Source organism: Balaenoptera ricei, chromosome 11, assembly GCF_028023285.1.
Source record: "Balaenoptera ricei isolate mBalRic1 chromosome 11, mBalRic1.hap2, whole genome shotgun sequence".
NCBI lineage: Eukaryota > Metazoa > Chordata > Mammalia > Artiodactyla > Balaenopteridae > Balaenoptera > Balaenoptera ricei.
This window is the reverse complement of record NC_082649.1, coordinates 49,467,285-49,494,130: the sequence shown is the minus strand read 5'-3', so window position 1 is coordinate 49,494,130 and position 26,846 is coordinate 49,467,285. Positions and strand designations below refer to the sequence as shown.

The 26,846-nt window shown below is 40.5% G+C and overlaps 1 protein-coding gene and 1 long non-coding RNA gene across 9 annotated transcripts in view; one reads left to right on the top strand and one right to left on the bottom strand.

Moving 5' to 3' along the window:
• Positions 1 to 10,791: 10,791 nt before the first annotated feature.
• Positions 10,792 to 12,376, bottom strand: LOC132374061 (uncharacterized). Its single transcript, XR_009505577.1, has 2 exons — positions 11,875 to 12,376; positions 10,792 to 11,168 (listed from the first exon to the last, which is right to left on the bottom strand). It is a non-coding gene; the product is annotated as an uncharacterized LOC132374061 (long non-coding RNA).
• Positions 12,377 to 13,147: 771 nt separating this feature from the next.
• SLC4A7 (solute carrier family 4 member 7) overlaps positions 13,148 to 26,846 on the top strand; it is a 111,880-nt gene continuing 98,181 nt past the window's right edge. For 5 of the 8 annotated variants that reach the window (XM_059939043.1, XM_059939039.1, XM_059939041.1 and 2 more), the window contains exon 1: positions 13,149 to 13,508. In XM_059939043.1, coding sequence (XP_059795026.1) covers positions 13,461 to 13,508 — 48 coding nt within the window. In that variant the 5' untranslated portion in view covers positions 13,149 to 13,460. Of the gene's footprint in view, positions 13,509 to 26,846 lie in introns of all 8 variants that reach the window. The other 3 variants (XM_059939048.1, XM_059939046.1, XM_059939038.1) reach the window with 2 other exon arrangements.

The window sequence follows — 26,846 nt, the reverse complement described above, 5'->3', positions numbered from 1 at the left end:
TATCTGCTCTCCCTGTTAAGACATAGAGGTTCCTGAACAGACTTTGTCTTTGTCTGTTCGCATGCTACACACATGGCCTAGCACACAGTGGGTTCTCACTGGGGCCGTCTTCAGGAACACTTGGAAGGGAGCTGAACAATTGGGGTTTAACGGTCGTCAGTGCAGTCTTGAAATTCTGAATCATTTGTCTTTGGATTTATGCTTTATAAGTGAAGTCAATGGAATGATGGAGCATGTGCCAGGGGCGTGGAGTCTAGGCTCCCACCTGGTCCCACCTAGTCCCACCTGGTCCCTGGGAGGCTCCTCCACCTCCGACCCATGATCACTGTCTCCCTCGCCCATTCCCCTCCAGCACCCCGCTTTGGTGCAGGAACAATGAGGGATTGGGCAGGTTCTTGTGCTCACATGTGGAGTCCTGCACAGAGTCTGCAGCATCTGTGAGGATATGCACTGTCTTTGCAAGTACCCATGTGTCCAAGGGGACACTATGCTGAGCAGCAAATAAAAAACGAAAAGACAAGTCGAGAAGGAGACTCAGAAGAAAAAAAACAAACACTTTTCTCCTCCTTTTTGAACAAGGTACCCTGCATTTTCATTTTGCACTGGGCCCCACAAATTATGTAGCTATCTCTGGCTCTCCATGAGTGTTTATTGAATAGATGAATCAAAGGAATTTGATGAGTCAAATGCATGTTTCTTCAAAGCAACCACCTTGATGAATTTTCCAGTAGTTGTAATTTCCTGTAACATTTTTGGAACTTCTTTTTGAGAAGGTCACCATTTGGTCACAAATATTTTTTGAACATTTACTACACCAGGTTCTGGTGTATAGCAGTGAACTATTCAGATAAGGCTATGGAAAATCTTCATCCTTAAAACTGCTTTGGGGTGGATTTACTTCTCTAAAGAAGTCAAAAGTCTCTGGGGGGTCATATCTGGTGAATAAAGCAGGCCATAAAACTAAGTAATATCAATAATACCACTTGGGACTAAAATAAACTTTATAACTATGGAACCATAAATTAAAAACACTGGGTTTCTTATGTGAGTAAACTGGTTCTGAAGATAATTTTCAAATATAAGTTTCAAAAACATTTTGAATTACTTTTAGTAAATGAAGAGTATCTCAAGGGGACTAACTTGAAGCATAAATTATACTTTAAATATAGAAACTCTGGAGTAAATAATTTTTGAAGAAAGCTTTTTTGGGTAATTTCTGTGTTTTTAATTTTCTTAAACATGACTTTTTCATCTAATTCCATACATAAGAGAAATCTGCAGCTGATCAAAATATGGTTATTAGTAATAACCTGCTTCCATGATCGCATTGTTCTTACAATGTCCATCATGATTTGTTTGCTTCTCTACTAGAGCTTCCAAATTATGATTTTATTCATCATTTTTGGAGCCCTGTGATGACCTACTTATTTTGCAGTACATCTCCTATCTAGGCTGGTCCCTGTTAGCTGTGTTATTTTAACCTCTTAGCGCCTTAGTTTCCTGATAGGATTGTGAGGAATATTAACACAGGCAAAGACCTTAGACTACTACCTGGCGAACAGTAAATGCCACATAAGAATTTCATTACAAAAATTGCTATGATCTGGCCCCATGCATCCAGGCAAGGTGTAGGCAAAATTGTTCTCTAATGGGACAGACAGTAGATAATTGAGGCTTTGTGGGTCAGGTGATCTCTGTCACAACTACTCAAGTCTATTGTTGTAATGCTGAAATCACCCTTAGACCATACTTTTATGAATGGGCGTGACTAAGTTTCAATAAAACTTTATTTACAAAAACAGATGGCTGGTCAGATTGTGCTCATGGGCAATTCATCTGCTGACCACCCCTGCTCCCCACCCACAGACACACCTTTTTGACAGGTGAGTGTGAAGGCTTAGCCAGGAGTCAAGAGTGAGGAGCAACGGTGACTTCAGTCCTCTGAAGTCCAGGTCACAGTAGTAACAGGCTTCTCTAGGTGTGATGGCCCAGAGTGAGGGCAGAGGTGCCATCTCTGTGGACAGTGCCATGGGGGCTGGTGGAGGTAGTAGAGGAGATAGGCTACAGCTGGAGAACTCCATGTAGCTCACTCTCCAGAATTAATTCTGTCCTGACAAGTTGATTCAATGAGCATTTTATAAACACCTGCTCAGTGGCTACATATGCAATGATTTACTGTATTTTCATGGTAGCCTATTGTATAATTTATTTAACTATACAAGGACCATACTTCAACCAATTAATATTCAATATTCATCTCTAATTTAATCTTTCAAAAACTAGAGAAAAAATTTTTCTATAATATTCTTTGCCTATATAGTTCTTGGTGAGTCTAAATATTAGAAGAAAGTGGAACCTTATTCAGTTGTACTGGCCCTTGACCTGCTTGGCAATCTCTTCCCCCCAGAGTGGCCTCAAAGGAGCCAGGAAGTTAAGTCTTGTATTTTTTTTCCGTATCAGATCAGCATGCAATATGCTTGCCTAAGTAATAAGTATTATCTAGATAGATAGGTAGATATGGACAGGATATTTGTTTTCTCTATGAATGTGATGTCTTAATGTGCCTGGCAGTCAGCATCTCCTCTTCCCGTTTTGCTTGGGTACTCTCCTTAAGGTAACTAAAGGTCACTCCCTCCCAGAGTATAACATATTTTACGTTCCATTGTGCTTTCCAGAGGCAGGGTTTTACCTACAAGCTTGAAGATGATCCAGACTTAAAGTGGTCTCTTATTACATACAACAAAAGAAATTTTGATTCACTGATTGATTGATTCAAGAAATGTCTACTCAGCTGCTCATCATATGTACCACACAGGTCCTTGGAGGGGCAGGAATGAATAGATACCATTTCTGCTCTCATGGAACTTGCTGTTTGCTGGTAGAGGCACATGTTAAACAATTATCAAACAGATAAGACAGCATGTAATTAGAACTAGCAAGAACTGATAGAAAGGAAATGAAAGTTTATAATATATCTCAAATACTGCTGGTCATAGCAATCATCTAGGGCCCTTGTTAAAATAATGGATTCCTTTTGGCCCCATCACATATCTGCTGAATCATGATCTCTAGGGAACTCCATATATTTCACAAGTAGCCCAGACAATCCTTATGAACAAGCACACTTGGAAAACCCTGGTCGAACAGAATTTAAAGCAAAGACAACAACTCTAACTTCCAACCAGGCTTTCATTCTAAAGAAGGCTTATTTGGCATGTCTTTGAAGATTGGTTATACTAAGTGGCAGAAAACTTCCAATTCAAATTTGTGTTTGCTGATGCTGATGACCTATGGACTTGAATGCCACCTTTATGAAACCTTCATTAGGTTGCTAGGCAATGGGCTACTCTACCAGCTGGATTTAGTTTCCTAGATACAAGACTTTCTGAAACTCCTGCAGTTTTCTTTCTCTTCATTAAAAAAAAAAAAATGCTTATCCAGAAAATATGCCATTGAGAATATTTACTTAATAATTTAACAATCTTCTCCCTTCAGAGCCCCCAGCATACTCAACAGACTTCATGGCAGGCTTTAGTTTAACCCATTCAGGTTTTGACTTGGCCTCAATGAGAGAAGTGGTCTCTCTTAACAGGTTATGAATATCGTTATACTGTATTTACACTGTTTAGCTTTAATGTGTTTGGCTTTTTAAAAGTGGTATTTAAGTTTGGAATATTCCTATTGTAAAACATTGTAAAATTTCCACTAGTGTTTTAGACTATTTTGTATTAAAAATAATGTTTACAGCTTTTTTCTCAATTAAATGTAATTTATTCATAGTAGATATTTGTAGAACCTATAAAGAATGAAATTTTAAATTTAAAAATCACCCATAATCCTACTACCCAGCAACATCTGTTAGCATTTTAGTCTATTGTTAATTTTTAATATATTACTTTCAATTGATCACTCATTGATAGATAGTTATAACTGGGATTATACTCTATATCAAGTTTGTATCCAGATCTTTTAACAAAACTTGATACCATGAGCATTTTTCCATTAAAGTTTAGAATGTCTTTTTGATGAGTACATTATATTCTATCATACTGGTATGCAAACATTTATTTAATAGTTTTTTCATTGCTTCAGTTTTATATGGTTTTAAACTTTTCACTTTCATACATAACATTGGCATAAACCCCTTTGTATGTAAATCTATATCTGTAGCTATGACATCTTACAAGACAGTCCTAGTCATGAAATTGCTGGATTGAAGGATATGCTTTTTTTTGAGATTAATACATGTTGCCAAATTGCTTTTCAGGAATTGAAAGGATTCCATCCTTGAGTAGATGGATCCACAGGGACCAGTAAACACTAGGAAACAGATGTGATTTATGGATGCACTAATTAGCCTCCATGTGTTCTGTGATCCCAGACTTGTATTCCTAACTCTGACAATATATTTTCACAAATGCATACTATTGGTAGCACATGGAAAGAGCCATATCAACTTATGTCTGCTATTGCACCAAAGTCTTGAAGAACATGTCTTACTGATGATAAGTAGTCCGGCTATCTTTACATACAAAGGGCAGCTTATGACTGGAACCATGGTCTGTATCTCTGCTTATATTATAAGCACTATTGTTAATTGTTGTTTAAAGAGGAGATACAGCTAGTGAATAATAATACTAATCACTGGTGAATAATAATACTAGGATTCCTATTCGTGGGGGATATATTCTCAGTGCTTTTTCTTGTTAATTGTCTCTAAGAAAAGATGAAATGCTGGTGCTCATTGCTTCATACTTTGTAAAATATCTTTTTCAGCTTTCTCTCCCCACTCAACTTTCAATTGTGTATAATGTCTCCATGAACCTTAGTTATGAAAAACAAGTAAAAGGAAAGCTTACCTTTCAGTAACTTTTCAGTCCTAGTTACCCCAAGTTACAAGGACACAATTATATTTAAGAGAAGTTGTCGTGTGGGTGGGTGTGCCCAGTGACGTGTGATGAACTGCTATTCCCACCAAATGAATCAGTTGGTATAAGAAAGGTACCATAATTTACTTGAATAGACTAGGGCTTGGGTTGCTTGTGTGTGTGTGTGTGTGTGTGTGTGTGTGTGTGTGTGTGTGAGAGAGAGAGAGAGAAAAAGGGAAAAGTATGTGTCCTGTTTCACATACAAGCACAGGTCGTACCCTATATTTGGCTTCTGGCCTCAAGCAGTGAAGATTGCAGAAATCTCCAGGATGATGAGAACATTCAGAAGCATCTCAAGGGCTTACGTTCCCACTTAATCTGATTTCTTTCCACTCTCTGTTGGCAATTCCTTACCAGCCTGAGTTTAGCAAAGCTACAGAGCAATGAGAGATACTCAAACTGGTCGGGTGGGGACGAACACTTAACCATAGGTAGCTGCCTTTAAGAGAAATCTTAAGGGAGAGGGACAGCATGGGTGTGGGACAGGAAAGGAGGCTGGAAGAAGACAGGTAGAAGTGGAAGCTGCTCCTACCACAGGAGGAGAGAGTCTCCACACCAGAGTTCTAAAAAGTAGCATCCCCAGGGCTCTCTGTGGTTAAAGTAGGTACAGCACCATTGTGTCAAATATTTTCATATGTATTACCTTATTTGGCTTTTGCAACATCTTTGAAATAAACAGAACACGTATTACAGGTCTGCAATCCTTTATTTGAAACCCTTAAGGCCAGATATTTTAGATTTCAGAATTTATCAGAATTTAGACAAGTGATATGTATGTATGTTATGTTATGTATGTTATGAAACACCCCTAGTAGGGTCTGGGACGACATCCTGTTTTCAGACACATTAATATTTCAGTAATGAGGAATACGGGCATCCACAGTAAGGAGATAAAGACTATAAACAGCCTCATCTCAGTCTAGGTTAGGTTTTTGTAGCCAAATGAGTTATGAAAAGCCATTAGTTTTTCAGAGATTTATGAAGCTTGCAACTGAAGATAAGGAATTATGGCCTCAATTATCCCCATTTTATAGATGAGGAAACAGAAGTCCAGAGACGTTAAGTGATATATCCAATGTTAGTTTTAGATTATTTTAAAATGGGATTATTATGAATATCCCAAGATTATCTAAAACAATATAAGTACTTATTTTAACATTCACTGATGGAGAGTTTTGTTCTGAGTGTTTTGATTCCTTGGCAAAAAATGTTTTTTTCTATCTCTGCCTCCCTGGAAGTCTATTACGTTTTTGTATTATGTTTCTCAAGATGGGACCTTGGGATTTTAGATTTCCCCTTTGGTTCAGATGAGTTCTTCTCCAAAATTCATTGTAGTCTCAGTCATGGACATGGTTGAAGGGAACACTTTCGTGAAAGGGGTAAACGTTTATCGAAACTTAACTATATATAAAGCGTGGTCCTGAGAAGAAAAAAAGTAAGCAACAAGGGTCTTTCAGTGCTTCCCTAGCCCAAGCACTAAGAGGAATAGTCTTTGGAAAGCAACAAAAATATAAACCACACTCAGATATGCCTAGGTGTGACCAAAATAGACTCTGACTTTGAAAGAACACTGCCTACATCAAAACATACAACACTCTTTAAAAGGAGTTTGCTGGCACATCTCGGAGTGCCAATCCTGTACTCACTTGCCACTTGTTCCTCAACAGTAGATGACACTATTCCAATGCCTGAGCAAACTAGATGGTGACCAGTGACTATGAACTGACTCAGAAAAACTCAGAATTATTGAAGAAACAATGAGCTGAGAGTCAGCTAGTCTAGTCCAGTCGGTCCCAGGCCCCTTCCTAACTTGCTGTGTTATTTGGCCATGATCGTGCTTACAATCTTTAGTTTCAGTAATTATAGTTACTTTTGAATATATGTGCATAAAAGAATTCAGAAACAGACACACAAAAGGTTTTGTATGTATTATTAAGAAACCAAAATCGTTGAAAAGTGTCCATTGTACAGAGATTTCCCCTACGTGACCTGCCCCCTCACAGGCACAGCCTCCCCCATTATCAACATCCCCCACAAGATGGTGCATTTGTTACAACTGATGAATCTACATTGACACATCATAATCACCCAAAGTGCATAGTTTACCTTAGGGTTCACTCTTGGTGGTGTATATTCTATGGGTTTAGACAAATGTGTAATGACATGTATCCGTCATTATGGTATCATACAGAGTAAAAATACTCTGTGCTCTCCCTATTCATCCACATTCACCACCCGCCCCCCCCCACCAATCCCTGGCAACAAGTGATCTTTTACTGTCTTCATAGTTTTGCCTTTTCCAGAATGTCATACAGTTGTAATCATATAGTATGTAGCCTTTTCAGATTGGCTTCTTTTACTTAGTAATACGTATTTAAGTGTTTTCAGTGTCTTTTCACGGCTTGATAGCTCATTTCTTTTTATTGCTGAATAATATTTCATTGTATATTCAGTTTATTTTTTCTGTTAACCTACTGAAAGACATCTTGGTTATTTCCAAGTTTTGGCAATTATGAAGACAGCTGCTATAAAACATTGGTTTATGTGTGGACATAAGTTTTCAGCTCCTTTGGGTAAATACCTAGAAGCACAATTGCTGAATCATATGGTTAGAGTATGTTTATTTTTGTAAGAAACCACCAAACTGTCTTCTAAAGTGGCTGTTCCATTTTGCATTCCCACCAGCAATGAATGAGAGTTCCTGCTGCTCCATATCCTTACCAGTATTTGGAGCTGTCAGTGTTATGGATTTTGGCCATTCAAACAGATCTGCAGTGTTATCTCATGGTTGTTTTAATTTGCATTTCCCTAATAACATATGATGTTGAGCATATTTTCATATGCTTAACTGCCATCTCTATGTTTTCTTTGGTAAGCTGTCTGTTAAAGTCTTTGGCCCATTTTTTAATTGGGTGTGTATTTTTTTATTGTTGAGTTTTAAGAGTTCTTTACATATTTCGGATAACAGTCCATTACCAGATGTATCATTTGCAAATATTTTCTCACTTAAAATGCTTTTTAAGTCTTGAAGGGGAAGTGTCTCTATCAAGGAAGAGGAATGGTGGTGATCGTGGTGTTAAATCGTAGGTGAACTCTATGTGTACACATAGATTTCCTGTCACATTTACATTGATCTTAGTGATCTGTATCCTTCTCTCTCTCTCTGCTTAACTCTTCGAGTAATAATAGGCTCCAGAGTGTCTGGGAGGATACTGGCCTAGGGATTTAGTGCTTCAGTGGAGACAGATAAGTTTCACAGACTATATACATCCAGCTCAGTTTTCAGTTCCAGACATGTTTATCCTGAGGACATCAAATTCAACCTGTTCATGGACATGGATCATCTTTGGTTGTTCCTCCTGCAGCTTCTAGACCTAAGGAGTCACTATGTTCTATCAATTTTACTTCCAAACTATCTCTTATATCAGACTTACATTTTCTATTTCCTTTGTCGTTGCCTTAGCCCGTGCTTTGTAACCCAGGGCCATCCAATAGAAATATAATGTGAGCCACATATGTAATTTAAAATTTTCTACTAGCCACATTTAAAAAGGTCAAAAGACATAGGGGAAATTAATTTTAATGTTTATTTAACCCAACATATCCAAAATATTTTCATTTCAACATGTAATCAATATGAATAACAAGATTCCACTCTTCTCGTGTGTGTCAAATCTTTTAAGCTTGCAGCACATCTCAATTAATATGTGCCATATTTCGAGGGCTCAATAACCACCATGTTGAGCAGTGCAGTTTGAACCAATCTCCTTGCTCTTAGCATCTCTCCTTTCCATCCTTTTATATGGTCTGTAATATACCATTTCCCTCCTTAATGCCCTCTGATGGTGGGTCTGTAACTGCATGTAGTAAAAAGTCCCATTTCCTTAGTGCTGTTCACTCATTCATTCCATATTTTTTATGTACTCACCATGTGCCAGGTACTCCAGGGTGTCCCCAGTGACAAGACAGGTGTGGTCTCTGCCCCTGAGGAGTGTAATAGGAATTACACTCTAATGGGAATGTAAGCTCCTCAGGGGCCTGGTGAATAAGGCCCTTCCTCTAGTATGAGCTTAAGCCCACCTTTTTCCCACCTCATGGTTTCCCAAACAGATAATCATAACGAATGTGTAATGAGTGTTTCTTGTCTGTTAGGTGCTGTGCCTTATGCTCTCATGGAACACCCATGACAGTGCCACTATTACCCCAATTACAGTGTCCAGAGGGGTTCTAAAAAGAAGGCTGGCAAGGTGGGTGACTTGCCTACAGACACAACCACTAGCACAAAGGGAATCAGCCCCATGCAGTTTGCCTCCAGAGAGGGGGATGCTTCGCCATTGGGCTACCCTGCCTTTTCAGGTGATGCCATTGATTTTGTTGTTGCTTCTGCCTGTAATGCCCTTCTTCTCCCCATGCTTATTTGATGAAGTTATGCCATTATCATTCATGACTCAGTTTAAATCTATTGTATCTCTGTAGCTTTTTCAGACACCTTCATATGCATCCTTTTCTCACAGCTGACAGTCCCCTGCCCCTTCTACCTCTAGCAAAAGTCATCCCACTCTCCTTCATTGAGATTCCCACATTAGAGTGTACACATTGCATTGTTGGCATTTGTTTCTATATCAGTTTCCACTCAGAACTCCACGAGATCAGGTCTGGTTTTTTGTCTTGTTTCAGCTTATCTGTAGGCCTAGCCTGCAGAAATAAGAGGAACAATTTTTTCAACTATTTTCCTTTTGTCTTTTCCCCACTGAGGCTGCTCTGATGTTATTGTAAACATTATTCCAAGGATTTTAGTTTTCCTTATAGAATCAGATGATTGGGAACATTTAAATTTCAGCTAGCACCAAGAAGAGGCAATGAAGAGATAAAGAATTGTCAAAGGATCCTCTGCTAAAGGATGGTTCCAAGCTTTTCAAAATGACAGAGAAACTGCTATTTTTCTTTAAAAAATATGTTCTGGCTCATAGAGAGCTGTTGGTGGGAAGATTATTCGCACCTCAGGATGAAGATCTTGCCAAGGGGTTGTATCCAAGTCCCTGCTAGTATTACCTACTGTTCCAGAAACCCAGGAAGTGTACTAAATCTGGGATATAGCTAAATGTCATTAATTTTAGGTGCTACAAGTTCATTGTGAGTGATGAATTTAGGTTCAGATTCACCTTTGGTTAGCAAATGTTTCCCCGTGCTACATTTTGGATGAGTATTTAAAATACTGAGAGAACAATTTGCCTTTCAGAAACTTTGAACATTTTATAGCCATCACCATTTACATGAAAGCAATTTTAACACATTATCTTCTTTACTTGCTGCAACCATCACCTCGGGATGAACTCTGGCTGAATACGAATTAAGCGGGCAATTGAGAGTAATCAATTCTATAATTCAGACCTTTACTACACTATTTTTCCAGCAGGTGGGATGAACTGAGGAGTGGAAAAAGTACATGGCAACAGAGAGGTCACTCAAAAAATAATTGTGGACTAAATAAACTAAGGGCTTATTTTTTTCTTTTCACAAGTTGGATTAAGAGAAACTCATTTTCTAGCATGGTCTCCTAACATATATTTTTAAGCCCTTCTTGAAGTTGCCTACTTAGCTCTTTCAACTCTGGCACCAAGGGTATATGTTCCTACTTTGCTCCTGTCACTACTTTGGCCACATCCTCAGATTTCTCCCAGGATGCTCCTAGGTCTTAAAGGATGTTTGCCTCCCCCCTTCCCCACCTCCCAAATTCATTCAATTAACACAGGTAGTGAAAGCTTACAAAGGCCAACCACTCTTCTAGGCATGCTGGGAATATAACAGGAAAATGAAACAGGCAAAAAATTACTGTTTGCATGAAGCTTACATGGAGCACACATTTTTTAAAATAATTAATTTATTTATTTATTTATTTATTTTTGGCTGTGTTGGGTCTTTGTTGCTGCGCACGGGATTTTCTCTAGCTGCAGTGAGCGGGGGCTACTCTTGGTTGCGGTGCGCGGGCTTCTCATTGGGTGGCTTCTCTTGTTGCAGAGCACGGGCTCTAGGTGTGCGGGCCTCAGTAGTTGTGGCACTCGGGCTCAGTAGTTGTGGCTCGCAGGCTCTAAGCACAGGCTCAGTAGTTGTGGTGCACGGGCCCAGTTGCTCCGCGGCATGTGGGATCTTCCCGGACTAGGGCTCAAACCCGTGTCCCCTGCACTGGAAGGTGGATTCTTAACCGCTGTGCCACCAGGAAAGCCTGGAGCACACATTAATCTGTGTTTAATGTTAAAATTAATCGATAATTTAAAAATTAATTGATAGTCAATCTAAGAAAGAAATGGACAATTTTATTCGAGCCAACCTGAGGGTTATAACCCAGGAGATAGTCTTTCAGAAAGCTCTGAGGACTGATCTGCCCATTAGAGGTCAAAGCACAGCTATGTAAGTTTTTGAGACAAACGGTTATATATCAAAATAACATATTGACAGTTTACATAGTCCAACAAGGTGATAGTGGGTCATTGTGACCCCTTACAGGATTGAGAAAGGAATATTATCTCCTAAGGAATTACCTTGCTGGTGCCAGGAGGATATTGCCTTTTTTTTTTTTTTTTTTTGGCTAGTAGGAATTCCTGTGTCTTCCAAGGGGATCTAATTAATGTGTAATGCAGATGCACAATACACACAAAAGGGGAGAGGGTAGTGGCTCAGATGGCAGAAAAAAGTGCATGTTAAATTTTTCTTGTCTTGCCTTTAAAATAATTTTGTTACATCAGTGTGTGTGTGTGTGTGTGTATACAGATGATAAACATAATGAAGCATAAATATATAGAATGTTATAAAAGAATAACTGCTGTATACAAAAATGAAGCAGAGAAAGGGAATAGAAGATGTTCTGTGTACACTAATTAGTTTTTTGGTAGGGAGGCTGCATTTTAAGAGACCCCAGAACTAATTCTTCAATATAAATCATATTTACCTTGTGATGGTATGGGTAAAAGTGATTGAAGCCTTAAACAACTTTAGGAGGCTCTTTTTTTTTTTAAATTCCAGTTCCTCTCTTTCTCCATATTCTTTCCTTTTCATTCTTGTTTCATCTTTTCATCCCTTTTCCTTGTTGCTGTACAACTTTCTTTAACGAATCATTAGAATGGTGCAATAGAGCAGTTCCATTAACTAGGATTTAAAACCAGTTACCTATCTGAAGCTCAGCTTCTTCATCTGTAAAATGGGGATAACAGAAAACATATTGTGGTGTTGTGAGGATTAGAGATGCAGCATGTTTGCCTTAATGTACAGTGTCTAATTGTAGGCTTCTTTAAACGGTAGCACATCTGCTCTTTATACAGTAAGTGAATAATGGGTGCCCACCTAGAAGTAACTGTCTGGGAAATTTAGAAAAAAAGGGGACTAAGACCCAAACCAGGAAGGAGTCATCCAGCATATTTAACTATTTCTGACAAAGGGCTTTACTAATATCTATTTTGAGATGGATAGGGTAAGCGCTCCAGACTTGCTGGAATATAAAGTTTCCTTCCATAGCACTGATTTAGCTCTTCCCAGCTAATCTTTTTGTTCTCTTTTTTAAACACGCAAGACAATCCAGTAAACAATAATGCCTCTAATAAGCATGCTATGTTTCAGGTACGTTTAAGGATAGAAATTCACTTGATCCTTCAATGACCCTGTGTGGCAGGCACCGTCACCATGTGCAGTTAGAGCTGTGGATATGGGGGGGGGGGGTGCCCCAGAGGGTGGACTCGGGTGTGGGTGCCGCAGTGGTGCCGGTCAGGGGCGCAAGCACACGAGGACACCTGGCCAGGAGTGCTCTCTGTTTCACTGGCCCCGAGTTGGGGTTCGTGCCAACAGAACAGAGAAAAAAACCTTGCAGCACTCCTAACGACCCGTTAGTTCCTTTGGGGTTCCCGTGAGCGCCCCTGTAATGGGCAGCGACCTTCTTCCCTCCTGCCACGAGGAACGTGGTTAGGAGGTAGGCGCCGTGGTGACCCCCAGCCCCCCTCGGACTAGGAAAACGAGCTACACGCTTAGTTTCGGTCACTTAAGATTTTACAGAGGGGCGGGCCTCCTGAGGAGGTGGCGTGGCGCCGAGATGAGTGTGGAACCCCGAAGGCCTCCGAGGGGCTAGGACGCCCGTCTTCCTCGCACCCTCCCGCTCCACCTCTGGGCTGCCTGGCCGCCGGGCCCGGACTTGCCTGGAAGGCCCACGGCCAGCCGGGGGCGGGCTGTGGGCGGGGCCTCCTCGCGGCACGGCCTGGCCCCGCCCTCGGGCCTCCGTGGCGCCCTCCTCCCCGCCTCGGCCTCTCTCCAGCTCAGTGCTCGCTCCACGTTCCACGCTGCGGCCTCGAGCGCCCGCGAGAGGCAGCTTCGCGGTCGCCGCGCACGCGCCCCAGTCTCTCGCTCACGGCTCTCCCCACGCGAGTGCCTCGCCCGCGAGCGCACGTTCGTTTCTCCTCGCGCGTCCGGCTCTCGGCCGCGGCGGCGGCGGCGGCGGGCGGACCGTGCGGGGCAGCAGCGGATCGGCCGCCGCGGGCTGGACGGCCGACCATGGAGGCGGACGGGGCCGGAGAGCAGATGAGACCGCTTCTCACCCGGGTAACGAGAAGGGTGCGGGCAGCGGGGCTCCTCGGCAGGCGGGCGCGGGGCTCGGCGGACAAAGGCTGGGGCGCGGCGGGCCGGCCGCAGGTCCCGGGTCGGGCCCCCCCACCGCAGGCGGCCGGCGCGCCGGGGCAGCCCCTTTGTGTGACCGCCCGGAGCTGGGGGCGGGCTGCGCGGCGCCAAGGAGGCCGATGTGGGGGGCCGGCAGCGCGCCGCCGGCATCCAGGCTGCCGCGTCCCGGGGTCTCGGCATCCGGGGGCCCGGCAGCCCGCGGGCTCGGCCGGTCAACAGCCGGACAGGCGCCTCCTCGTCTCCGCGGGGCTCGCCTCTCCTTCCCGGCGTTCTCCCCGCCAGGTCTCGGTTCCAGTGGCCTTGGCGCTGGACTTGAGGTCAGACCCTCGATAAACCCATCTTCTTCCTGTGAGGAGGAGCGTGGCCCCACCTGGCTAAGCCACAGGCCGTGGTGAGGAGCCGGTTAAATCTTCCCCGTGTTCCCTGTCTCCCCACCCGCCTGCCGCGCGCTTTGTTCCGGGACTTCTCCGGCCGCGTGGACGAGCCGCCTGCGTTGGCGGCCAAGGCTGCGTCTCGCTGCCGACTCTGCCCGGCCAGCCTCCTCCTCTCTTGGCGAGAACCCGAGTGTCCTCCTGCCGCAGGCCAAGTGCAAAGTGGAAGGTGTTCTGACCCTGCGCGCTGCTCTTCTCAGCAGCCTAGCAAAAGCGCGTTTTCCGCTGAAGCTGGGGGTGGCTTCAGGGTGAGATGGGAGTGGGGGTGGGCTTTCAAAAGGTCGGCATTCGCGTTTGGGATGCCGGACGGGCGGCCTACGCTCAAGAAACTGACTTCCTGCTTTCGTATAGGATGCATAGGTCCCCACGGTTGTGATTCTTTCCTCCCTTCATAGTTCGTGACTCTAAGGGCACAGAGGTGTTAGAAATTTTCCTGCTTCCAGCTCTTACTTGGTGACCAGGAAAGGAGGGAAGGTTGCAGTGAAAAACTTCCAGTCTTTCACAACTAACAGGAAAATTGCTTTTCACGTATTTTTATTCAAGAATTACACTTATTTCCCCCCCCCCCCCGCCCCCGCTCCCCCCTTCCTTTTAGAGGTTATTGTAAGGGCCTGGAGAGTAGCCATTCATCATTTAAACATGTTCACCTATAAATTCTCAAAACATGGAGAAAAAGTTAGTCTCCAGACAGTGAAGTCGTTTAGCAGTGGTTTTTGGGAAGATCACTCGTACTGATGGTAATGGAATCCTGGAAGCTCGTTCGTCCTAAGGATCTTCTGTAATTCTTTGTGTGGCCTTTGAATAAACTGTGTTTTAGATGTATTTCTTAGCACCTTCTCTGATACTATGTATCAGATACACTTGGCTGTTCTTAAATTTACTATTTGCAAACTTTCAATTCAGAACAGTAAAGAGCCTCAGCGTTTACATAAAGCTGGAGAGAAACTATGATGTGTTCTCAAATATTGCCTCCTTAGCTAGCAAAGGAGGCCTCTGATAATGCCATTGCTTTCCAAATCATTCATTCATTCATTGTGATAACACTACTTAGAACCCATTCTGAAGTATCCAACAAGACAGAACCAGCTCTGCTCAAATGAAGGAGACAAATGACAAAGGGATTATCAAACACTGTTATTAATGGCATGGCAGGGGAGCACTTTGGAAGGGTATACCTTCTAAATCTTGGGAAGATAAGACTTGGCTACAGTAACCATATACAAACTGATAATATAAATCAAATATGATAAGCGATCATACAGTCTAAAAATAGAATGAGAGAACAGGAGAACCGTTGGTTTAAGTAGTAGAGAACACTATTACTTGAAAACTGGGAAGAGGAACTATTTGCGTTGACAAAATTAACTCTTTCCTCACTGATTTTCCACTGGTAAATGCACGTCATAAAAGTGGAAGATTATGGTATTCATCAGTCATAACTTCTCTAACTCCTAGCCAACTGCTTAGCATAGTAAAAAAAAAGTAGAATACAATTATTAGTCCTAAAATGCTATCTTAGGTATGTAATTATGCAAAAATTTTTGAATAAATTGGTGGCAGTTTATATTACTCTGAAACTGGAGCCTATCTGTTTCATAAATCAGGCTCTAAGGTTTCTTCTGCTCTTAAAATTCTGTAATTTTCATTGATTATGGTTTTGAGGAAAGGCATTTATCTTATAGAAAAAAATGCAACTTTTGTTTGCTTTGTACAAAAACTCATTATCCTGGGCCTCCCTGAGAACTGATTTGAACTGTCATTCTTATTTTCTGGTATAGATTAAATCCTGTTACAACAAATAGCACTGTTTAGAAGGTTCCCAGGTTTTAGGAAATGTTCTACTTTTAAGCACTATATGATTTAACAGGATTCTGTTAATAATTGTTACGTAATTTCATTCATTTTACCACTATCTATTAAGTATCTCCTAGGTGGCAGGCACTGGGGATATAAGCAGACAAGGTAGGCAGAATCCTAACCTCATTGAGTTTATTTTGGCATGTGTAGTGAATACAGTGATAGCATTTGCATTCCTGCTAATTCCACTTGTGAGTGCTAGTTAAAACATTTTCATGAGTTAGAAATACTTTTAGAAAAGTAGTTGTTAGTAGAAATGAAAGATATTAACAACCTGGTATGAATTCAGTGGTGATTGGCAGTAGAAGGTTTTTTGGTAGGTCTTTAAGTATGCATTCTCTTTGGGGAGCTCTCTGACTAGGTATGGTTAGCTCTAGAGATATTAAGCACCCCAGGCACATTATAAGGATTTTAGTTCCCTTTTGGCCTTATAGTTGGTATCTCTGGGCCACGATCTGTGGAGATGTAATAAAGGGAACAATAGCAAATCTGTCATCAGTCCAACTGAAACTGTGGGACAGTTGAGTTGGATTGAAGAATTGGTTTATTTGGTAACTGAGCTGGGGAAGTACACAGGTTTTCTTCTAAGAGAACTTAAGATATGAAAATAGAGTGTTTTGTTACACTAAACTCCTGTTAATTGGGTAGGTTAAAATCGAAAGCCAAAGTAACCTGGTGTTGGAGGAACCTGGTATGTTATTTTAGTGGTATGTGGTGTGCTAAAACCTTGGCACTTATACTTGTCAACATCCTGTAATGGGTTTTTCTTCCTCTTTCCTTCCCTTTCTTTCTTACTGTATTTTGCTGCAAATGTGATCTTAAAGTAGATAGTATCTGCAACTCACAAAATGGGCCATTTATATCAAGGAGCATACAGGTGATTCATAGGGTTAATATTATAGATTATTCAGTGTGGCTTTTGTTATAGTTTTCTCTTATTGATTAAGGATTCTTCTATAGTTACTACTTTTTTTGCATACATTATTTCCAATTTTGCAATAAGCATGTATCAGTAATAAAGATAAGTGTTTATATATGTAAAGGTTCAGTTAGCTACCTCCCCCTCTTTTTTAGCCTCCTTTTGAACAAGAGAATTTTTGATTCCTGTACAAAGCAGGTAGCTATTCCAAGGTTCTAACTTAAAATGAAGTTTGCCTCTGTTTTTGTTAGCAGACAACTTTATGTATTTTGTTGAGTAGTACTCATTGAATTTTACAACTTGGGGAGACTTTTAGGATTATTTGTAATTGCAGTTGACCCTTGAACAACACAGAAGTTAGGGGTTCTGACCCTCCATGCAGTGGAAAATCCTCTGTATCTGCAGTTCCACATCCACAGATTCAACCACCTGTGGACCGTGTAAGATGTGGTACGTGTTTGTTGAAAAAAAATCCACATATAAGTGGACCTTCATTGTTAAAGGGTCAGCTGTATAATGATAATAAACCATGAAGGGGTCTGTGGTTGGCATAGTGTTACGATGGTGTTTGGTGATGCTGCTGCTGACAGTCTTCCTGAGGGCAGAGGGCCAGCAGACTGGAGTAGTCCTGGATTCCTAAAGTACTGACTCTTTGCTTCCATGGGCTGAATGCTTTTCAGTGACTGCTGTGAGATGAGAGTGGCCAAACACTTTTTCAGTGCTTGATTTAGGAAGATAATGAGATTATGCTATAGATTTGCATATTTATCTGGAGCTGATATGCCAGTGTAGAAAGGTTCTAGTTTGGCTATTTTAAGCATATTTTCAGATTTCCTCCAAAGAGGTTATTTTTAAGTATTTTAATTTTTCTTTAGCCATAGTTTGAATTTTAATAAGTTTATTTAGAGCAGTTTTTTTGGGGGGGGGCACAGTAAGTATCACAGTGAAGGGTGAAACAACCCACCTTTCATAACAAAATAGAAAAGATGCACTAATATTTTTAATATCCTTTCTTTTTCTTTGTAGAGAGTGTTATGTTGACTGGTATCATTTGGTTCTCATTCTTTTCCCATGTCAGGCAGTATAGAATCGTCTTCTCTCCGGATTCTAGGACTGCATTGCTTCTTTTTGTCAGATTGCTCGATTTGGAGAGCTGTTGAGTTGTATATCATCTCTCATCAGACACTTGGGAAATGGATATATCTTTGAAAACGGATTCACATGTGCAAGATGCCTATACTCATGTAGAGCATGAGAAGGGACAAGATGATACTCAAAATCTTTTTCTCGGGCTTCCGTGGTGGCGCAGTGGTTGAGAATCTGCCTGCCAATGCAGGGGACACGGGTTCGAGCCCTGGTCTGGGAAGATCCCACATGCCACGGAGCAACTGGGCCCGTGAGCCACAATTACTGAGCCTGCGCGTCTGGAGCCTGTGAGCCTGTGCTCCGCAACAAGAGAGGCCGCGATGGTGAGAGGCCCGCGCACCGCGATGAGGAGTGGTCCCCACTTGCCGCAACTAGAGAAAGCCCTCGCACAGAAGCGAAGACTCAACACAGTCATAAATAAATAAATAAAATAAATAAAAAAAATAAAAAAAATAATAATAAAAAAAAAATTAAAAAAAAAAATCTTTTTCTCATAATTTCCCATAACATATAATTAACACTTGGTGCTTTTGTGCTTGGTGCCTGTTCTCTTATATACAGAATATTTTCAGCCTAATACTACTCTTTATTCTGGAAAAATACTGACAATACTTACACAGAACTCCTCTCACTTTAGGAATTGATATATTCAACAACAACAAAAAAGGAATAAAGCAAATTTATGTATAGTAGACTCTTCCCATTGAGTTCCATGGTAGTATTGGAGATGTTTCTGTTAAAATAAGTCTTTAAGAAACACATTTTTGATAAGAATTTAAATTAGAAGTTCCCATTGTACTATACTTTGGCCACTGGGATATTATCTTGATCTAGAAAACATCTTTCCTTTTCAAAATTTTAGCACTTTTTAATATTTGCCATGGGTGGGTGGGGTTCTGGGGGGACGAAGTGTCAGGAAAGGGAGGGAAGAGGGTATTACAGGGCTGTGTTTGTCTGAATTATGACAGATGCAACTTTAGCATCAGGCTTGATGAGAGGAGCCTGGGCTGGGCTTCAGCCCCTACTGGTTCTCTCCTCCGAATGCTCTTCTGTATCACCCTCAAAACCAAATGTGGTGGCCCTGCATGTATCACCTTTTCAATTTAATACCTCTTCTCTCCTAATCATTATAGCATGACTGTAGTCATGCTTGGGGATTCTTTGATCTGCATTTAAAACGCACAGAATTTTTTTTTGTTTCTCCTGGGCATTTACACAGTCATGTTCAAATTTGCTGCAGTTATATTTCTAGTAGATACTACTGTCTAATGTAAAATGCATTGCGTTTTTAAAATCCCAGATAAGATTACACATTGTATAAGATGAATTAAAGGCCAACTTTCTTAATCCTGTAAGAACCTAATTTATTTATTTAAAATAAGAGACACCTGTGTAAAAATCAGACCACAACCCCTTGTAAAAGTTCCCACAGTTATTTAATAGAATTTACTTTGCCTGATATCATTAATTGTTATATATGATCCCTTTGAGTATGCTTTATTCACTTTGCACCAAGGAACACCTCATGGCGAATTTTCTGCTTTGCATGAAAAGTGCTCTGAGTTCTGTCCTAGAGTTGGGTATTGATGGTGCCATAGATAATATAGCACTGTCTGTTTAAAATTGCTTCTAAAATAGATATGCCCATGGGGACTGTGGAAGGGCCTCACGGGGGTCCGTGAATCCCCAGAAACTGAAAAATTTTAAGTTTATATGCATTATCTAGGAGAGGGTCAAATAGCTTTAACATTCAGATCTCGAAGGGGTTTATAATTCAGAAAACAGCTAAGGCCTAGTCTAAAAATTAGCTCAGTTTGGTTTTGTGCCTTCCTTGAAAGTTCATAGTCTTATATTTTGCTTAACTAGATGACAATAGTTATTATTATTTTTTTGGCAGTCACTGACTGATAAGAACTTTTTTTTATTAAAAAGTAATACAAAAATATAAATATAATTCTATTATTAGGTTGTATTTGGCTATAAGTTACATAACTTCAACTCCAAGTGATTTAACAAAAAGAAATTTACCATCTTGTTATCTCACATGATGAGAATACAGACTTGGTAACAATTCAGTGATAATTGATTTCATTAAGAACTCATATTCCATCCATTACTCTACTCTGCCATTTAGTGGGGAGGCTTTGGTCTTAGACTGGCTCTCCTCATGTTCACAAGGTGGCTGTAGCATTTCGATCACATTCTAAAGCAACATTATCCAGAGACAGCAGAGACCCTATCTTGTGTAACTTTTTTTAGGAATAAGGAAACCTTTCCCAAAAGCCACTTGACAGACTTCCCCATATGTTTTACTGACCAGAATTCTGTTACATGCCCCTTTTTTTTTTTTAACATCTTTATTGGAGTATAATTGCTTTACAATGGTGTGTTAGTTTCTTCTGTGTAACAAAGTGAATCAGCTATACATATACATATATCCCCATGTCTCCTCCCTCTTGCATCTCCCTCCCACCCTCCCTATCCCACCCCTCTAGGTGGACACAAAGTACCAAGCTGAGCTGATCTCCCTGTGCTATGCGACTGCTTCCCACTAGCTATCTATTTTACATTTGGTAGTGTATATATGTCCATGCCACTCTCTCACTTCATAGATGACAGTAATTATTAAATTCACCCCAGTATTCGCTAAAGTTTGTTTTGCAAAATACTATACACCTGTAGAAGGTTTTGCAAAAGAACCATTCTGTAGCCAAATTAAGTTCGGTAAATGTCACGTGCTATACTTTTGGGAGATTCACAATGCACAATTAAAGGCTCTGAGAAAGACATTCAGCTTTGATGGGGCGAGAATGCAGCCATGTGGGGTAGAAATTTCTGATGGTTCTTACAAAATCTGAACAGTAGGTCACTGGGAATTCCCTGGCGGTCAGGTAGTTAGGGCTCTGTGCTTCCACGGCAGGGGACACAGGTTCGATTCCTGGTCTGGGAACTAAAACCCCGCATGCCGTGTGGCGCCCCCTCCCCGCCCCCCCGACAAAAAGTAGGTCACTAATATGTTGTGTTATTATAGGTCTAAGAAAGCAAATCCTATGGTATTTATAATTCACTTTGTTACAGTAACAGGAGAGATTTGAAAAATGTATCACTTAAGAAGATACTTTGGAAGCAACATGATAGGGCACTGGATGAATAAATTATGGTATATCCACACCGTAGGTTGCTACAGCTATGAAAAAGGAATGAGGAAGATCTCTTTGTACTGATGTGGAGAGATCTCTGGGATATATTGATTTAAAAAAATCAAGGTGTGGGTCAGAAGATACTATTTCATGCCTTTTCTCTAAGGGGAGTAATAAGAATGTATATTTGTAGTAGTATTTGTATAAATACCCTGGAAATATTGTCAAAAGACTAATAAAAACGATTGCCATTGAGAGTATGAGGGAACAGGACTTGAGACAAGAGTGGGAACAAAACTTCAGTGTACAGTAAGTCCCCTACGTAGGAACTTTCAAAGATGTGAACGTGCATGTCCAATCATGTAGGTTAGTTCACGTGTCCGGCGTACATTGTCATGTGTGTGCATCCTCTACAAGTGGTTGTACTTTTGTGTACTTTACTGTACAGTACTGTATAGAGTACAGTAGTACAGTATCTTTATTTCAAGCCCAGGATGTCTGGAAGCACGTGTAAAAGCAGCAGTGATGTAGCTGGTACTGCTAAGAAGTGCCTGGAATTGGAGGCCCAGAGAAAGGACGGAGAGAGACAAGAGGAAGAAGAAGTAACTGAAGAACCGAAGAGATTCACGATGCAGGAAATGGCAAGGGGATTTTCTTTATTTGAAGAGGCACTGTTAGTTTTTGAGGCACAGGACCCGAAAGTGGAATGGTACATGAAGGTTGCAGCACCCATTCAGAAGGCAATCCAGTGCTACCGTATCATCTATGGTGAAAAAAAAAGAGCTACTACCCAGACATCACTGGATTGTTTTTTCAAGAGGGTAGATAGAATTGAATCCAGCAAGGAACCAGAACCTGTGCCATCAACGTCAGGCGTGAGTGAAATTGCAGCTTGCCCTCCGTCTCCTATTGCTGACGATCCTTCAGCTCTACCATCTCCCACCTCCTCTCCCTCCTCCAGTCAGTAACTCTTCTTGCCTGTTCACTTGATGCCAGCCCCTGTATGCCAGCTGTTGCACTGTACTATTGTACTTTTCAAGGTACTGGACTGTAAGATTAAAAATGTTTTTATTTTTTGTGTTTGTTTGTTTTTTATATATTATTTGTGTGAAAAGTATGATAAACCTATTACAGTACAGTACTATACAGCTGATTGTATTAGGTGGGTACCTAGGCTAACTTTGTTGGACTTACGAACAAATTGGACTTACGAATGTGCTCTCAGAACGGAACTCGTTCATATGCAGGGGACACACTGTATACCTTTCAATATAGTTTTGATTTTTGAACCATGCAAACATATTCAGTAAAATAGGATGATTTCTTATATTGTTTTATGTCATGGGTTGACATATTTATCCAGCTATTTCATGAAAGAGAATTGTATAGCTGTCGATATAGTGTAGTATATTATGAACTACGTAATTTTTCATGTTCTAAAGGTGCCATATAACAATACAAGTCTATCAGTAAAATCAGATACTACATGCCTAATTATGATAATGAATGCTCGATTCCTTTGGAAATTTTAAGTTTGCATGTTACCGATGTCCTGATCCTTCTCTCCCTTTCAACTTCTTTCTATCCAGGGATTTAGATTAGTGAGGAGTCAGTGGAAGGTAGGATGTGGGAAGAGACTGAGGGTGACGCTGTTATAAATGAAAGTGCCTTAGGTGTAAGGAAGTAACTGCCTGGTTATATATATGTCTTTAAACTTTGTTTTCCTTTATGATTTTTATACTTCCCTTCGATTGAGGATCATATACATTAAAAAAATTATCCAGGTTAATTACATTTGTTGAGAGTACTGTGGCACAGTTGCAGGGGCCCCACTCGCATTGCTGTCCTGTGTCTGCTCCGGAAGGCAGCGTCTGCCTTGCTGACTGGCTTCTCTGGGCTGTGCAGCATGGCATTGCTCTGGGAAGATGCCCCTGTAACTGTGGGTTCCTCCTGTTCTGTGTAATCCATGTGAAACGTCTAGCCCTACACTTTAAAAAATTAGTTACACGTAAAACTAAAGAAATGATTTCCACTTAGCCAGTTTTTAGAAGCCAGTAATTTGGAAAAGAGTGATGATCATTTTTTTCCCTCTCCTGAGGGTGTTTTTATATTTCCATTTGAGTGTAAACCTCAGTGATATTCTGAGACTACAGCACCTCAGATGAAACAGTGAAACCCCACTGAAGACTGCTCACTCTTCCTTCAATCGCAGCACTGGCGGTGAAGGATGTCATTTTTCTCACATGGATGCGCGTCACTTATCTAAGATATTTGGTTTTAACCTTGCTGTGGCTAAGTTGGTGAAGAACTGGAAACTGACTTTTTACAGAAAGCCTGCTTTGAGCCATGCATTTTTTTAGGCATCTTTAAATCACTTACTATTCCTGTTGCAGATGTGAACTCATAGGCAGAGAGGGTTTCTGAAATTTCCCAGGCCATACGGTTAGTAAGAGGCTAACCTGAGATTTGAACTCATGGTTGGTGCCAGACCACTGCTTACTCCTCGTCTTCCATCTCTCGTTAGTCTGGAGTAATGAGAGATCCCTGTTTGTCAGTACCTTAACATTAAGCATACTAGGTGATTTTACTGGTGTCATAGTTGAAAGCTCTGTTTGCCTCAGATAACTGTAGTTTTCTTCTATATTTAAAAGCTTTATTACGATAACTTTTGTGAATTAGTTGCTAATATTACAGAAGTTAAATATTTTAATGAAATTTGCCCCTTTGCCTCCAGGTTCTCTGAGGGCTGGGATAGAATTTTTCTGGATCATTACTCAGTTCTCAGCTAGGTCTGTTCTAGGTTTTCAAACGTAGAAGGTATTCAGTGAATATTTGTTCAATGAATGAATGCTAGGATAATACCATGAACTCATAGACTTGAAGTTGAATATATTTCTAGTTAATTGTTTAATCAGTAACTTAATAAATTATATAACTTTTATTTGTGGTTAAGAGAAAGGCTTCTACTTTGCTTGATATAACTGCCAGTAGAAGAGAATAGAATGTTCCTTTCCTTGGTTCTGTTGAGGGGGAATATTGAATAAATGGTTTGGATTGATCCCAAAGTAAGAGTACTTAACATTTTTTTTAACCTGAGCTAGGATTTTAGGCAAGTGAGCATTAAGCATCATTAAAATGAAAATTTTATGACTCTTAAGATATTTTCACAAGTTTGAAATACATTTCTATTGATTGTTGGAAAACAGTAGGTATTTTACTTATATATTAATACTTCTATAATAGTTTCTTCATGAAAATCAGTGACTTTCAAAATATATGATTATAGCCAATGGCAAGAAAAGGGATCTCAAATCCCAGATATGATGTCAGCTGTTATATATATTGGTTTAAAATTGTGCTGTTTTTATTAATTCTTTAGAATGATTACTTACATAATAGAACTTTTTTGTTCATCTGCTTTTAATTTTATACCTTTGAGGTTTGTGGACCCTCTTCCTTCCTGGACTCTGCCTCCCTAACTTTGCAGTCCACTCATCACTGCCTGTGCAGGTGCTGTAAGTAACCAGTGCACTGACTCAGCATCCTTCAGTATTCTGTGCTTTTTTCTGTTTTCCTTTAATTGTTCCCAGATGACCTCATAATATGTTCAGGAGGAACTTCCTTTTCCATTTTTGCACGTGCCATTAGCAGTATCCTCAGGATAAGGTTCTGTTAGGAGCCTGTTTATGTCTGGCCAACTTGTAATAAGGGATTCATTCAGACTAAAAATTGGCCTTCATTTGGTCTTTCATTTTATTTTATTGAGCTATTTTTATTCAGTAATAGGAAATTTACTAAATAACCACAAGCCCAAAACCTCTTTTTCAAAACAAGGTAAAATTTAGAAGTAGCTTAACTTTAGTCCCTGGTGTAACAGCTACATGCTTGGGTTTCAGGCACACCTGGGTTCCGTATCCCTAATCTGCCACCAGGTGGCCTTGGGCCGCTACCATCTTTGAATCTCATTTTTCTCATCTGTAAAATTGATATTATAATACTTATAGGGCTTTTTCATGATTAAGGAAAAGAATATACTGTATAAAATGCTAACTGTGACCTTGGAAACTTGTTATGAATATCATCCTGTGTTCTTATAAATTATCTCATGTAACAGAATTCTAAAAGAGTTAGTGTACATATTGATTGAAGAAATAGATAGAAAATAGAAAGTCAACTCCCCTTAAACCCTAGCATTGAGAGATTCTGATTAGCTCTGTGCGGAGGGACTATGTATTAGGAAACACTTGGTTTTCCTCCTGTGCTTCTCGTCTATGCTCATGCTACTACCACCCTTGCAGCAGTTCTGACATCAGATGTGTGCGGGTTGTTCCCACACCAAGCAGTTCTGTGACAGCGGCTGAGTGTCCTGTAATCTCACTCAGTTTTGACACTCTCCTTCTGGAGATGGTGTCAGGTCCCATGGGCTCAGTCTCACAAGGCTGCCTGCCCCCCGCCCCCACCCCTTCAGATGCCACTTGCAAGTCCTGATGGCCCCCTGGGCATCTGAGTCATCAGCTATAAATCAGAGGTTTCCAGTGACTCCCTCCTTGGAGTTGATTAGTTTGCTAGAGTGGCTCACAGAACTCAGGAAAAGTTTACTTACCATTTGCCAACTTACTATAAAAGGGTGTGATAAAGGATACAGATGAACATCCAGATGAAAGAGATACACAGGGCCAGGTATATGGGAGGTGCCGTCTCTGGGAAGCCACTCTCCCACTTCCTCCATGTGTTCAGGAACCCAGAAGCTCTCCAAATGCCTCACTTGTGGGATTTTTATGGAGGCTTCATCATGTAGGCATGACAGTCATTAAATCCTTCTCCAGTCCCCTCCCCTCTCTGGAGAATGGGGTCTGGGGCTAAAAGTTTCAAGCTTCTCGTCATGGCTTAGTCTTTCTGGTGACCGCCCCCATCCAGGAGCCCACCCAGTCACCTCATTAGAACAAGACACTGCTGTCACCCAGGAAACTCCAAGGGATTTAGGAGCCCTGTGTCAGGAACTGGGGTCAAAGACCAAATACTAGAACAAAAGATGTTCTTAGTGCTGTATTACTTAGGAAATTACAAGGGCTTTAGGAGTTCTGTGCCAGGAACCAGGGACAGAGACCAATATATATATTTATTGGTCTCTTATCTCACAGGTTAGATAATGGGTTATTGCCTTACACCTCAAATTTAAAAGAATATAATTATATTTTGACAAAGTGTTTAGAAGTTTAAAGCATAATATAGTTATTTTTCTTTAAATAATGTTAACCATTTGACAAAACATTTAAAATGTGATATATGTCTCTCCTTTTAAAAATAGACTACTGATCATTGACTAGCTTTAGGCTTGTGGGTATTTTTAATCTTATCTTGTTTTAATTATTTTCTTTTGTCACTGAATTTCTTATCTACTATAGATTTGTTATAGATAACAAATGAAATCTTGTAGTTATTAAATGGGATGGGGGAAGGGTTTTCTGTTATGTCACTCTGGCACAAATTTTACCACCTACGATGGATGGTCTTCTAATTCTTGGCTTGTTGTAGATTGCTGGGGTTGCTAGATAGCTTAATACTGTCTTGATGAGATTTTACTGTATTTTCTTGTTAGGATATCAGAATTTAGTCTGCAGGGTATTACAATGCAAAAGAGTTTCGCACACTGCTTGGCAGAGTAGGTATAAGATAGTTCCTAGTTATTCTGCTGAGGCATGATAATAAATTATACTTTATAAAGAGTTCATAGTTTCTTCTTAAATTTAATTGTCATTTATATTATTTT